Genomic DNA, 14,390 nt, shown 5'->3' on the forward strand with positions numbered 1-14,390 from the left:
ATTCATGGGACGTTGCAGATGCATGTCGTCACTGACAGATTGCAAACTTTTATTCAAAATAGTGCAGGATCCAGTGTTGTTCACAGACATGTTCAGAGCCACAAAAGGCGGGAAGGTTTGGGCTCGTTTGTGTCGTTGTTTTGTTTAAAACTTTGTCTGAAACTGTTTGTATGGAAGCCCTGAGCCCATTTTGGTCTGGTGTGAATTGTTTTGTTGCTGTAATACCCGTTTTGTGCACCAGTAGTCCATGTTATGCATACGAACATGCACATTACCCTCTTGTGGCTGAAACAAGTACTACAGCAACAGGTAGAAAAACTAAACTAAAAAAATTTCATCTGTTTTCCCAAATTTGAAAAAAGCACAAACACTGCAAAGAAAACAATTTCGATCAGATTTGTTTATCAATCAAAAATGTTTATCTTTTGCTTCTCGGGGCTTCCGTAGTTTAGGTCTATAAAAGATAAGACAGATACAGTTTGCAGGGATACGAGTGCAGAAAGTGATTAAACACCTGATGGGATCGTCATGAAGCAGAGAAGAACGTCGTCTTACACGTCGTAGGAATTAGACTGAAGCCTCCTTTGACTCGATTTCCTCTCTGACACATCGCCGACTGCTGTGTTGTGCAGCCTTGTTGATGAAAACCAAAGCTCAAACACACACCCACACACACACACACAGCACAGGTACACATCACTGCCATTTTCAGGCCCACTCGACCAGTAGTCCATAATTCTATTAGACAGATTCAGTAAAAACACTCACACTCTCCCCACTCAAAACTCTCCTTCTTTGCCCTGGAGGTCTGCTTGAAACAGTAAAGGATTCACTAATTCCATTTAATTTACTCTCCCCGCCTTTAATTAAAAAACTCTTATGCAAATCGAGACACGCTCTGTAACTCTGATTAATCTGAAGTTTAAAAAAAAAGAAAAGCTTTTCCAATCATTATGCAAATGTATTAAAATATGTACCCTTAAACTTGGAAGGGAATCAGAGAGAAGGAGGTTCATACCTTATTTAGAGAGAAAAGGTCTCAAAACAAGTGAACAACCGAGAAACTGAGTCAAATCAGCACTTAAATGTCCTCGACTTGACTTCAGACCAGCGTGGCAGGACATAAAGATGACTTGTGCAGTGTTCACACGGTCCACTCTGCTGATTTTAATTTTATTTTTACTGAACGCAGCACTTTGAGACTCGAGACCCTTCGAGAAAACGACCAAACAGATGACAGGGCAGAAAAACAGGAAGGAACCGAAGAATCGAACTGAAGGAGCTTGTTTCCCTTTGACTGACTCATTCACCATTTTTTAAGTCAAAATCTTCACTGTAAAACTGTTTTCTGGCATGTTAAACCAAGTCCCCAGCTTCTTCATGTGTCTAGCAGAATGCTGCTACGCTGTTTTACTGCGAGGCTTTTATCTGTAGACAAAGGAACTTCACCTGAATTTCCATCAGCCATGGGAGGTGAGGAGATAACAACTGAGTTTTCATTTCTGGGTGAACTGATCCTTTAAATGGGCCTACGACTCTAAATGTAATGTGACGTCTCATAAAGCCTCAACCTTGGACAACAAAGGGACATGTGAAAGCAGTTTATCAGCCCTGTTTGCTCCAGCAGCGAGGAAAGTCAAAGGAAGTGGAAATCATTTGACAAAGCCAAGCTGCTGCGGCCCCTGAGGCAGACTGTGCTCGGCGTAATCCCACAGGCTGGTGAACTTACCCTCGGTTGGTGACGATGGCTTTCTTCAAGTGAACGTAGCTGGCCGGGAAGACTCCCTGTAGAGACAGAGACAGAACACAGATGAAGGAAACCAGGTTCAAACCAGCCTTTCCACACCTTTACTCATGAGGACAAAGTGTTTACAGAATAAGGCACCGTCCTCCATCTTTCTCTTCTGCAGAGCGGACGACCAACAAGCCGAACAAACTCCCCTCGTGTTTAATGTAAAGCTTCCTCCACTGCACCGCGAAGAGTCCGAAGTGGCTGAGGACGTGTAGAGCGAGGACCGGCCGACCTGTACAGCGCTGCTACAGAACGAGAACCGAGTCTCAGAGGTGCACCGTTCAATTATTCATGTGGGGCACAGTGAAGGTTAGCTGCTGTCATGCCAGGCAGCTGGCTTCATCTGGTTTACACATGCACAGAAACGCCTTTCAGAACGGCGTGTGCTTTTAAAGGTGCACTACGCAGACTTTTTACTTCAAACTGGTCTGTAGTAGTAAAACTATTCACTTTCATATTCATTAACCGGCTCACTAAAGGCAGTATTGGTATTATTACTCGTGTCAGTGCATGACTTTTACTTGTAACAGAGTATTTCTACACTTTTGGTACTTTTATTTACATGAGACCTGCTTTAATCAGCTATAGCACACTGTGCCTCCACCCTCAGCAGCTTTACGGTTTCACAGGAAGTAAGTCAGCGTCTCGATGTGAAATGAAGCTCCCTCCAACTTCATCTTTACAGCACGGGCTTCTTCCTCAAAGACGGAAGTCATTAGGTCTTTTGTGTTATAAAATCTTTGCATCTCGAGTGCCTGGAGAAACATTTTAGGGGAATAACGAGTGCATAAAGAAAGAACATGTTGAATTGCTGCAGAGGAGAGGAAGCTTCACACTGGAGGAATTTCGTTTGGGTTCTACAACACGTTTCAGTGAGGAGACGAAGAGGCGGCGAAGTCTGTCCACGTATGACAACATGTCTCAGTGAAGACGTATGTCCTAACTGTGGACACACTTAATGTCCCACTCAAACCCTGCATAACAAAACACATAATATGTGAATGGATTTCTGGAAGAGACTGAGAGCTTGAGAGAGACAGACCGTTGGAAACGAGAACAATAGTGCTAAGGAGAAACAGAGTAGCTGCAGTTAGTCCTGCAGCTGACAGGGGAGGTTCAGAGGTGCTGGTCCAGCCAAAGTCCTCTTCATGCTCTGTGAAGGGGACTGCACAGGGATTACCCATCAGCCCCTGCTCTCAAACGACCTGCCTGCACTGTCACCAAACAGTGAAGGCTGCAGAAACACGAGGAAGCGAAGGAAGCAAAAGCAGACACAGACGGCAGAGTTTAACGTAATGAAGGTACAAACGGCTCACAGAAGGAAGAGGCTGAGGTCCAAACAGGAAACCACAGGACGCAGAACATCCAAAATCCAGAAAACTAGCAAGAACCACAAAACAGAAATTCAAAACCACACAAAGAATTGTCAACACCAGATGGACGGCCAATGAGACATGTGAGACTAATCAATAATCATAAACGTGGAAAAACAACAAAGGCAAGAAAAAAACATGAGATGCCAAAATGAAACAAGAAACAAATAACTAAACCAGCAACATGACAAATATCAAACAAGCTACTGTTGACCTAATGTCTGCTAGAAAACTAGATGTCAAAGTAAACATTATGCCAGTACTAATCCATTTAATATGCTGTATTGCAGGTTTAATATCGTACTTTCCAGTTCATCACATGTATGTTGGTTCTCTTTGCGCACCAAGATGACGAGCACTGCAGTTGCTAAGCATGCTAACCCGTTCGTAATGCTAACGTGTTCACTTTGCCGCCATGCTGCTGATTTGGAGGAATGTTTACCGCCATCCTAGTTTGGCTTGGTTAGTTGCCATGGTAACATTTGCTGATGATGGCACTCGAGGTAAAGTCAGGGCCTCAGCAGGTTCAGCAGAGGCAACAGTTTTCCAGACATTTCCAGCTGTCACTTAAGTCACCTTTTTGGACTCGGCTGTCTTAGCTAGCGCTCCATCTCCAACGGGATGAAGGATTTTAGTCATCAGATACTAACTGATGGTTGTAGCTCTTTTATACTATGGATGTTTTTTACTCTTATTTATTACTGTTACATTACATGATTCATGTACTGTAGCCCACAGCCTCTTACATCTAACTAAAGCTTTGAAAAATGTGTGTTCAAATCCAGAAACACAGAGGGACCCCGTAATGAAACACACGTTTGATGTCAAGCTCAGTGTTTCTGTGATAATGGAGACATCAGGTGTACACACACACACACACACACACAGAGTACATCTCGTTCCTGTCTCTGCCTGGTTAGCTGCGACAATGGATGGTTGTTAACAGGTCAGTGCATTCAGAAGACCTCAGGCTCCTCTGATGCTACCTGACTCAAAGAGTGTGTGTGCGTGTGCGTGTGTGTGTGTGTGTGCGTGTGTGTGTGTGCATGTGTGAGACGGGCAGGAGGCCCTCACAGAGCTGTGCTGTTCCTAGTTTAGCAGTGGTTTGTTTAAAAAGGTCATCTTGTTACAGAAAAAGAAAGACAGAAAGGAGGGAGACGTGCAGAGACAAAAATAAACTGATGTGTGGACAGACAAAAGCAGAGTAAAGGATACAGAGGCACGAGGACGAGTGAATGAGAGAGGACACCCACATATAATCCGGTCCCCCTCAGGACCAGGCTGCTCACCGATCCGCATGTCACCGTGTTTTGACCTGAGCTTTCAGCGCCTTCCAGGGGCCAATCACTGAGCGGCACCTGAGACGCACTGCACCTCATTACCGCACATCAGGGGTGATGTGCAGGAGAAAACAAACATAACAAAACAAAGCAAAAACAGACGGAGAGGAGGACTGAGGCGGAGACATGATTAGAGCAGAGAGGCAGACCTCCTTTCTCACAGAGCTTTACTGTTCGTCAAAAGACACGATTGTTCGTCTCCCACATTGTGCAGAAGACAAATCCACGCAAATACAAACAACGGTCGATTATCCAGCTAAATACCCCGAGCACCACTGTGTCTGATAGGCTCTACATATGTGGGTGTGTGTGTGTGTGTGTGATTGTGTGCAAATGTGCATGGACTTTTATTCCCATTTATACACTATTATACCGTATCACACAATGTCCAGCTGTGTGAGGACATGCTTCAGGCTTTCAGGGCCAGGATTCTCTCTGTCCTTACTGAAGATGATCATTTAAAAGTGGGACATGAAATTCACCAGGCCTCATAATAAAGCAGAGCACGTTCACATCGGTGCCACTGAACAAACACAAGCCTGCTTCCCATGTGAACTCGATCTTTTTGTGCCTGAACTTCACCAAAGGGGTGTTTCACGTCGAGCATGTGGTCAGGATTCGTGCACCTGCGTGAGACGCACGAGGATGGACGCACCCGGCTGGGACGAGGACGTGTTGGCTCTTCAGTAGAAGGGAACTAGACAGCAGTTTGCTTGTGGTGCACAAAACACCAAAGTACTCATCTGAAAAACTCGTTGTGGTTTGAAGCTGACCAAGCTGCTGCGGGAGTGACGACGTGTTGGATAACGAAGCAGGCAGCGGGAGCCTTCAGGACTCTAATAATCCAGCTCAGACGTCAGGCTTGTATGGAAACAAAATGTCGATGCTGTCAAAAAGCCTTTAAGTGAGACTCACAGCATTGTGATGGAGGTACAGTGAAGTTACACGAGTTGGCACGAAATACTTGCGTCCAAACTCAGTCAACTCTGTGGACGTGATGAAAATGTTGAGGAAAACGGCTGCTGCAGTACGAGTGGGAGTATTAGTACACGTGTGACAGACAGTCAAGCCGACCAAATCTGAAGAGTGCGGGTCATTTCACCGAAATCTGGCTTCCACCAAGCCGCCAAAGCACATCAAACCTCCACATGATTATCTGTCTGAAACAGGACCGTTTCAGCTTTCAGATCCGACACAAATGCTGCCTTAATTTGACAAGATGGATCCAGTAAAGCGGCAGAGACACAAATATTCCAGATTAGTCACAGAACGTTTATTCACAGTGTTAAACTCTTCCATCAGACGGGTTGAGCCGGGCGAGCAGACACGTGGTGCTTCCAATGAAATGTCTGAAGTCGCTGCTGATTCCTACTTAAACAGTGGGCGGCGACCGCGTCGTCATGGTACAGATCGCATCACGTTAAAAAGCACTTTAGAAACGACTGTACTGAGTTTAAAGCACTTCATGAGCTCATGTCACAGTCAGCAGAGCAACACAGCTATCAAACGCTGCACTAAAGTTCAAAAGCCCTGGAAATGTGGGTCAGACTCTCAGACCACTGAAGGTGTCGACATTTTCAGATTATTTAGCACACTCGTCTCCACACGACCTGCAGCATCAGTGGGTGAGATACATCTCCTGACTCATCGCTTATCAACGCACGCGGCGGCCTGTGCGTTCAGAGCGGCAGAACAACTGCAGAATCCACGGAAAACAAAAAGAAGCCCAAAGACAGAGGAGGCAGAGAGGGTGAAGAGGGGGAGGGACAGAAACCGAGAGAGCTCTGGGGTCGTGTCCCGGTCTGTTGGCCCGTCGAGTGTGTTTCCTCTGACCACCGAGACCTGAGGGGGGTCAAAACCGACACCGAGTTTCTACGAGATCAGTAAGTCACAAAACCTGCTGCTGTTTCTTTCTTCGTAGTCAAGCTGCTAGTCGACCGTGTGGCTAACGTTTCGGCTACCAAACGTTAGCAGCCAGGAAACAAACCCGGAGCTACAAGGAAGCCAGCCGTGCCCACTTTAAGCCCGTTTTTTCCTCCTTCTCCATCTGATTCCCTCTCTTTCGTTTCAACCTCTCCGATCTCCTCGCCCATCTTCACCGCCGTACCGTAATTACGCTCTTTTGTTTCGTTCTGATCACACCTGCTGATGAGCTGCAGATAAACTGTGGTTTATTGTGCTGCTGTCAGTTCTGTCTGTCGCTGAAAGCTGCAGCTGTGCTTCAGCCTCCTCTCTTCTTCCTTTCTGTTTCGTTCTTCCACTGTCCTCGCGGAGTCTTCTAACTCTAACCCTCCCGTCTATTCTGGGCTCTTTTGTTGTGTCCTGCTCTGTTCAGGGTTGTGTAATTCCCACACAGCCCCGTGCAGGATCATAACGGCTCTGCTCTATAATTTTACCCAGCGGTTCTGACTCGGCTCGGATGATAAAATAACAGTGATTACATCACCACTGTACAACTTCCTCTTCTGCTGTTTGCTTCTTCAACAATGAGAAAGGTTCTAACAGAGAACGGGATGTTTCCGCCGCACTGACATTGTGCTGTTAGCTTCATAAAGGAGACAGGAGTCATAATGAATGTGTGCAGATTCTCCTTTTTGGTTTTCTCTTCCTGTTAAGGCTTTTCTCACGTTGCTGCTCGACCGGCTGACTTCAAACTGCTGCTCCTGGCTCACTTTTTTGGGGGTCTGTTTGCATACATCACAGTTATATGAAGTGACAACAGTGTGGAGAAGAATACAAAGGCTGTGTGTCAAGATAAACATCAGCTTTGAGGCTGCAACTTTCCTGCTGGTTTTCCACACAGTTTGAGCCTTTTGAGCCTTTGAGTTTTGACTGAAACGTCCAGATCCTACCTGACTTCCACTTGTCGTCCTTCACATCAATGCTGTGTTTATTGATATGCTGATGACACTGATCGGTATGTTATTTATATGTTTAAGTTTATATTTTTTATTTGGAGTCCTTCCTTCCTTCTTTGTACTGCCGCTGCTGCACGCCAGCTTCACAGTGACCCATCCAGTTGGGTCACTGTGATGACTGATCTCATTACTGTATTGACTCAAAAACTAAACGATATTTTTCATGTTTGAAACAGTGCTGGTGCGTTACATTAATTTAGTTTCATTTTCGTTTTATGTTGTGACAACGCTGTGCTTGAGGTCCAATCAGATTTAGGCACAAAAACAGGAAGAGGAGGAGAACATGTTTTGGCTTATAATAACAAACATGAACAGAAAATGTCCCAACATCTTGTTAAAAAGTTGTCTCTGTTGTTGCCACAAAGATGGCTGCCAAATGTTGGTGGAAGCTGTCATGGATGTTGGCCTCTTGGCCGTCTCGCTGGGTGCCGACGTGTCTGTAACCGGGCTGTGGCGTCAGATATCCTCTCTGAACAGAGAAGGCACCTGCAGCGGCAAAGGCTGTTTGTAGTGAGTGTCTTTAAGGCAGGTTAGAGCAGTGCTTCTCAATTATTTTCTGTTGCGCCCCCCCCCCCAGCAAGAAGAAAACAATTTGCGCCCCCCCACCCCACCACCCACTCTCCGCTGCGACTATAAATAATAGTAATAATAATATGTAATAATATGTAATAATATGATGCTAACAGTGCTCGCTGGTTTTCTGAAGTAGCATTCACAAAGCGGGATGATTGTTGGCAATATTCGGCACGTTTTGGCTGAAAAATCTCCAGCGGCTTATCAGCATGATTGGGATGTAATGTCTTCAAGTGGCGCCTTAATTTATTTGGCTTCATGCTGTCCGCTGCCAGCATGTTTAGACACAGTAAACACACCGGTCTTTCCTCGTGAAGCCAAGCGCTACATATGCTTCGTCATATTTCCTCGTCTTAGCTTTCGGGTGAGTTACTTTTGTCTCATTATCTTCGTCTCTCTCCGCCTTTCTTCTCATCCCTGTTAAAAATGTCTTCATGTTGTCTCTTAAGGGTTCGTTTACTGCACTTCATATCGCCTGCTCGGTGCAAAGAAACCGCTACACCACAGAGCTAATACTCCCTGCGCACACTCTGACAATGAGAGCGCCACTGCCAACTACTGTAGGGGATGTGCAATTACACTTTATTCTAGTACGGTTCTAGTACGGTTCCCCAGGGTCACATGCGCCCCACTATTTGAGAAGGACTGGTTTAGAGCATGTTTTATCGAGTTAGTCAGCACTAAAAGGGTTTTGTTAGCCCAGTTTAATCTACGGGAATCTCTGAAGGATGACATGATGAAGTCGTAGTGACAAATGAAACTGATGTTGTGTAAGTCTGAATGTTTGGACCCAAATCTCTAACGCGGGACTGGACTACAGTTAAAATTACAGAGTGTGTCGAGTCAGTGACATCAGAGTTGGTTTCTGCAGAGAGCAGCAGTGAGCCAAACTGTGCTGAGTCATGTTTAAGTGGACTGATGACCATGACTAAAGCACAGACCCAAAGACAGGCTGATCCTGTGTGTGTGTGTGTGTGTGTGTGTTTATTTCTGAACCCTGATTGGTCTAATCCCTGCTGGAAGGTGAGTGGACAGGCAGTCCAAAGAAACACACACATTTCGTCTGGATGTGTCACTTCTGGTCGTGTGTGAGTGCTCACACCTGGGAGCAGTCGGTTGACAGGTGTGTGCTCACTTTGGCAGTAGATCAGCAGTCGCCTCACACACACTCACACACAAACAGCTCAGTTCAGTCATGATGTCCTCCCCACCACACTGACGGAAAATTTCATTTGTGGAGCCTCACAGTGAAACGGAGTTGCAGCATCCTGATGGTTCTAATTATAATAATTCTGATTATAAACTCTCGTTAAAAAATCTTTATCTCATTCCCCCGATTAACTGCTACTGCCAACAACTCAAAGTCAAACTCAAAGCTAAATGCCAACAGTGTACAGGACACACACAGAGATGCACACAAACACACACAGGATGTTCACAACGTGGGCAGCCAACCCTGCTGCTGCTTTTATTCTAATTCTCCCTCAGACTTCATGATGTTTACAGGTCAGGGCGGAGGGACAGCAAACATCTCCAAAGACCTTCGTTAGCCGAACTTCAGAGTGGGACTGATGTCTTCACTTTAACACGAAGAAGAGCAAAACTTTAACATCATCTCATGTCAGACGTTAATGTAACGAACAGGAGCGCAGAGAGCAGCAGGGTGACAGCTGAGGGGAGGAAGCTGCACCTGAGCCTGCCGGTCCTGGTCCTGGAGACGTCCTGTAGCGCCTCCCAGAGGGGAGGAGTCAGCGACGTCCTTAACGGCAGGGTTTGAACCCATACTGGTACCTGGTACTGGTACCTGGTACTGCACTATGTAGTACAGGGTTGGACACCCTAAAAAGCTCACACACTGCTTTGGCGTGCTAAACAGCGTGTTGGGAGGGAATCTGTGTTGCTGTCACCGGCAACGTGTTGCCATCATTTATTCCTCAAATCCGCCCAAACACTCCGATGGAGGCTTTTGCTCCAGCGTGTTGGTATTTCGTGGATTCTGTCTACTTTTATCAACTCTACCAGCTAACAGAATCAGGCCAACAGCACAATCCCAACATAAATCCGACCTTTATGAAGTCTGCCTAAAGTATCTGTGAGGCCCCTCATGAGGCTGCTCTTCAACCGGACTGACTCACTGCTCCCGCCGGCCGCCAGCTGCCCTGATGCTCGGCCTAATCTGAACACCGATGAACCTCAGAGTGTGAGGTTCTCTGTCGCTCTGCTGGATTAGAGACGAGTCGGCGCACGAAGGCATTTCCTCGGGGAGACCCGGCGAATCGTTTCGGCCAGCGAGCCCATTGTGGAGGAACTGAGAGGATTGGGCCGATGCTTCGCTCCTGGGAGACAAACACACATTTTACATTCACACACACAAACGCCACAAGGCAGGCAACATACGAATGCATACTGTAAGCGTGGAGGTGGCCATAATTACATGTGGGTTGCCTGAATACACACATTTTCGTCCGTCTGGCTGGCGTCCGACTCGCCGTAGCTGCTGAGTGAGGTTGTGTTGTGGTTTGTCAGCCAAAATGAGCCTTCCTGAATCTCTCGTCTGTGCAGCACATTAACTGTGGCCCTCACACGTTCCTGAACCAGGTTCTCGTGAAGCCTTGGACCACAACAGCTGTTTCAGTTTAATGTTTACAAGGCGTAATTCAGTGACTACATGACAGCACCTTTAAGTTCACTCGCCTCCTGCTGTTCTGTCGTGCACAGTGAAAAGATCAGGTAACAGGTGAACAGGTTTACGCTGCACTCACGTGCTCCTCGGATGGTTTAATATTACAAATTACAAGTGAGCAAAACAACTCTGATGTATGCAACACATCAAGCGTTAGAAAGTTTCTAAACATCAACCAAACTTTTACTTCCATCCAAGTCATCAAACTAAATTCTCTCACAGATGTGTTCCCACTCGATGTTGTATTTTTCCAGTTGGGAACTAATTTTTCCGATTATTCTGACACCACTTGAATGAACTTGAATAAAAAATGGCGGCCCGTCTGTGAGCTGCTGTATACCTGCAGGTTGGCTGGATTCTTGATCCCAGCGTACAGCCGAGCTCTCTCTCCCACATTTAATTTGCATGAGGAAGCCTGAGCGTCAACTTTTTCTTTCTTATTATCCCTGTTATGCTGCATCCCATTGCCCTCGCTGTAACCTACAGAAATGAATGGCAGCGTGCCGCCCACAGCCAAGCTGTTATGTTAGTCCACTATGAGTCAAGGTTTTCTCTTGAGGTGCAGCCTTAGAGGCTCTCAGCAAGATCTGATTTTCACTTTCTAGAGAGCCAGTCTTTCCGTGAGCCCTTCCTGTGTACCTGCCCCAGATCATCTGATCACGTTGTATCGACTCATCTGCAGAGCTTCTTACTCTTATTTAAAGTGCACCAACTCACAAGCTGTCTGAGAAATGTTTTCACATGTTGCATCAAGACTTTTCCGGAACCACATGATCAAAAAGTTATAACACAACACACCTGAGAGAATCAAAAGTACAGAGAAACAGCAACGCAGGGCTGCAAAGATGTTCAGTGACTCTTTATGAACCAGTACTCCATGAGACCTGAACTCTGAACCTGCTGGTCCTGACACCTGAGTTCTGGTCCTGACACCTGATGGCCTCGTTAACCCATCAGTCTTTCTTATCTTCATATTTTTTCTTGCAATACAACCACTGAAGTCCTCCTGCTCTGCCTCCGACCTGTCGTGTTCTTGTCACTCCGAACTCAACGGTTCTGCAGGTCTGGAATTTCAATTGAGAAACTGTTAAATGTCCTTGTGGGAGTCACAGATGTGAAACTGTATTGATAACTCAGCGTACGAGTCACAGAAGATTCCAAGAGAAACATTAAATGTCTCTTCAAATGTTTTCGGCTTGTTGTACATGTTTGGGGGTCGCTGACATTGAAAACCGACTGATTTAAAACTGTTTTATCACGTCTCACCTTCTGCTGCTCATTTCTAAGGAGAAATAAAAAAAGATGATCTCTCTTATGTTAAGGCCTCTCGTATCTGCAGCTCTGAACACCCGGCAGCCTGCTGTCTGGATACGATAAAGCGAGACAGAAAAGCCTCTTACGGACATAAGGAGCAAAGTGAAAAAACACAAGGCTGGTGTGTGGAGGACAATGGGACGGAGCGGGACAAAACGCAAACTGAAAAGCCAGAAGGCTGTTAGCTCGTGATCCAGACGTGGTGCTGAAAACAGAGACGAGCATAAAGCTGTTAGTGTGAGTCATCTCCAGCACAGGGTCAGCGCCGTCCAATGAAATCTGTTCGGAGGCTGTTGGTTACCTAATCACACTGCGCTGCATTCAGCAGACATAATACTTCAACATCCACTGCAGGACTTAAAGTCACACGTGTGATCCGTCAAAGGAACTTCAGGGCTTTTTCTTTCTTCTGCTTCGCAAGCTGAACAAAATATGAAATAAATATTTTTTTAAATCTCTTTTTCCACTTTTCCTTTTCTAATCGAATCAGACTCAGTTTGTTCCTGCAGAAAGAGGAGCTGCATTAAATTCACAATTTCGACCGCAGCTTATGAAGCCGGTTCACAGCATGAACAACCAGCCTGTTATGGAACACACAGCACAGGTTCTACATGAAAACAACCTACAGCCTGCAGACATTTCAGACGGCTGGCGTTCATTAGTGAGGTGACTTGTCCCAGATCGATCAGCCTGATGAAGCTGAACTGGCAGCTTTGGATCTGAAGATCTGAAGAAGAAGTACTCACTGAACCTGTACAGCGTCGACATTTTATTCTGGCCACTGGACTGCATCTGGACGGCACCCACAGTCTTGCACTCAACCACACATTTCCTGACATCAAACAAGTTAAGGGCCAGAGGCCTTCAGGTGGGATTTTTTGGTCGGATTCTTTTAAAATCAAGCTACTTCTGCTCGTTTCTGCAGCTTCACCAACCCGAGCTCTGAGAGATCCTGAAGTTCGTCCCTCAGCTGAAGCAGTACGAGCAGTGAACAACACACTGCAAGGCGGGAAACAACATCACAGCAACACTAAACCTGACGTTTCATTAGCTATGGCACAGATTCACTGCATTAATCAACATGTTACAACAAAGCAGAGGGTGCTGGTTTACATTTAAAGTTAACACAGTCAGCCCATGTGAATCCAGACTACTCTGAAGGTTAGAAACACTCGGGTCACCACTCTGACACACAACACTAGAGTGTGGGCCTGATTTAATAAGGTTATTTATCACATTTTGTATCCTACTCGCTCGTTGTGGATGGTGTTTTGCTCTGTTTTAAACCAACAGTGTCCATCAGTGCTTGAGTGACGGCTAATTTTCCCTTCTTTGTAAAGGAGGCCAAAGATAAGAGATGAGGAGAAAAGCAAAGCAGAAAGTAGTTAGGCAGGAAACACGAGGAATCGGAGACGTGGAAAGAAAAAGAGGAGAAACGAAGAGCAAAAGATGAAGAGGAAGAAGATGCTGTCAGTCTCTCTTACCTTGACGTTTGGCCTCCTCGTGGAGAATCCTCTGTACCATCCTGAGAGGAAACACAAACACGAGTGACTCAGACGGATTCACAGAAGAGACTAAACTGGCTGTGAGTCAGCAGCTTGAGCCAACATGCAAGGTGACTTTGGCTGGAACATTTTAACATTTTTCAACAACACCTTATGTTGGAAAAAGAAGGAAACGAAGGAAAGGTGGACGCACTGGAGATGGTCTGGTTGTGGTTCTGAAGCACTGGTCTGGTCCTGTTACAAGCCAAAGAGCTTGACATGAGCTTAAATTCTTCTTAAAATGTAAATGAGAAACAGTCGAATTGGAATCAGACATCTTCTGAAATGACAGCATCAGAGCTGATAACCAAAAGCTTGCAGGTTTCTGTGAGAACTGCAGCTTATTTAACTGGCAAATGACAGGACTGCTGTCTCTGTGATGCAGGACCACTGCTGAGGACCGAGACAGAGTCAGAAGACCCTCATTTCTGTCAATGTTTCACCCAAAACTACTGATGTTTCCTCCTGTCTCTTGTGCTGTTTGTCTGTTGTCTGCTGTTTGCAGAGTGGAGACACCAGCTGTAGGGATTTTTCCATTACCGTCCTCATCAGACACAAACAAAATGGACAACTTGGTCACACATTTGGTTTTAAGGTTTAAGGGTTTGGGCTGTCGGTCCGTCATCTGTACATCCACAGCATGAGCTGAGCTCTGGAGCCGTCAGAGGAACCTTTACTGATGATTTCAGAGTGAAAATATGGACGTTCATGTGTGCTGAGACAACTCGAACATCCCGAGTCAGAACCAGATCAGTGACACACACACACACACACACACTCCCGGGAGTCGGGATCTGGATTTCTGTGTGTGTGTGTGTGGTCTTTCCACTTTGGTCAGACGTCCCTGTGAAGC

At 45.9% G+C, this 14,390-nt stretch overlaps 2 protein-coding genes across 5 annotated transcripts in view; both read right to left on the bottom strand.

Moving 5' to 3' along the window:
* LOC124057033 (nuclear factor 7, ovary-like) overlaps positions 1-14,390 on the bottom strand; it is a 546,992-nt gene that overhangs the window by 440,764 nt on the left and 91,838 nt on the right. The window lies entirely within an intron of this gene.
* The window catches only part of LOC124057015 (dedicator of cytokinesis protein 3-like), a 125,531-nt gene that overhangs the window by 60,825 nt on the left and 50,316 nt on the right, over positions 1-14,390 (bottom strand). For all 4 annotated transcript variants that reach the window (XM_046385053.1, XM_046385056.1, XM_046385055.1 and 1 more), the window contains exons 3-4: positions 13,478-13,518; positions 1,730-1,785 (exon numbers count right to left, since the gene is read on the bottom strand). In XM_046385053.1, the coding sequence (XP_046241009.1) occupies positions 1,730-1,785; positions 13,478-13,518 (97 nt within the window). The remainder of the gene's footprint in view (positions 1-1,729; positions 1,786-13,477; positions 13,519-14,390) is intronic.

This window comes from Scatophagus argus, chromosome 3 (assembly GCF_020382885.2).
Source record: "Scatophagus argus isolate fScaArg1 chromosome 3, fScaArg1.pri, whole genome shotgun sequence".
Taxonomy (NCBI): domain Eukaryota; kingdom Metazoa; phylum Chordata; class Actinopteri; family Scatophagidae; genus Scatophagus; species Scatophagus argus.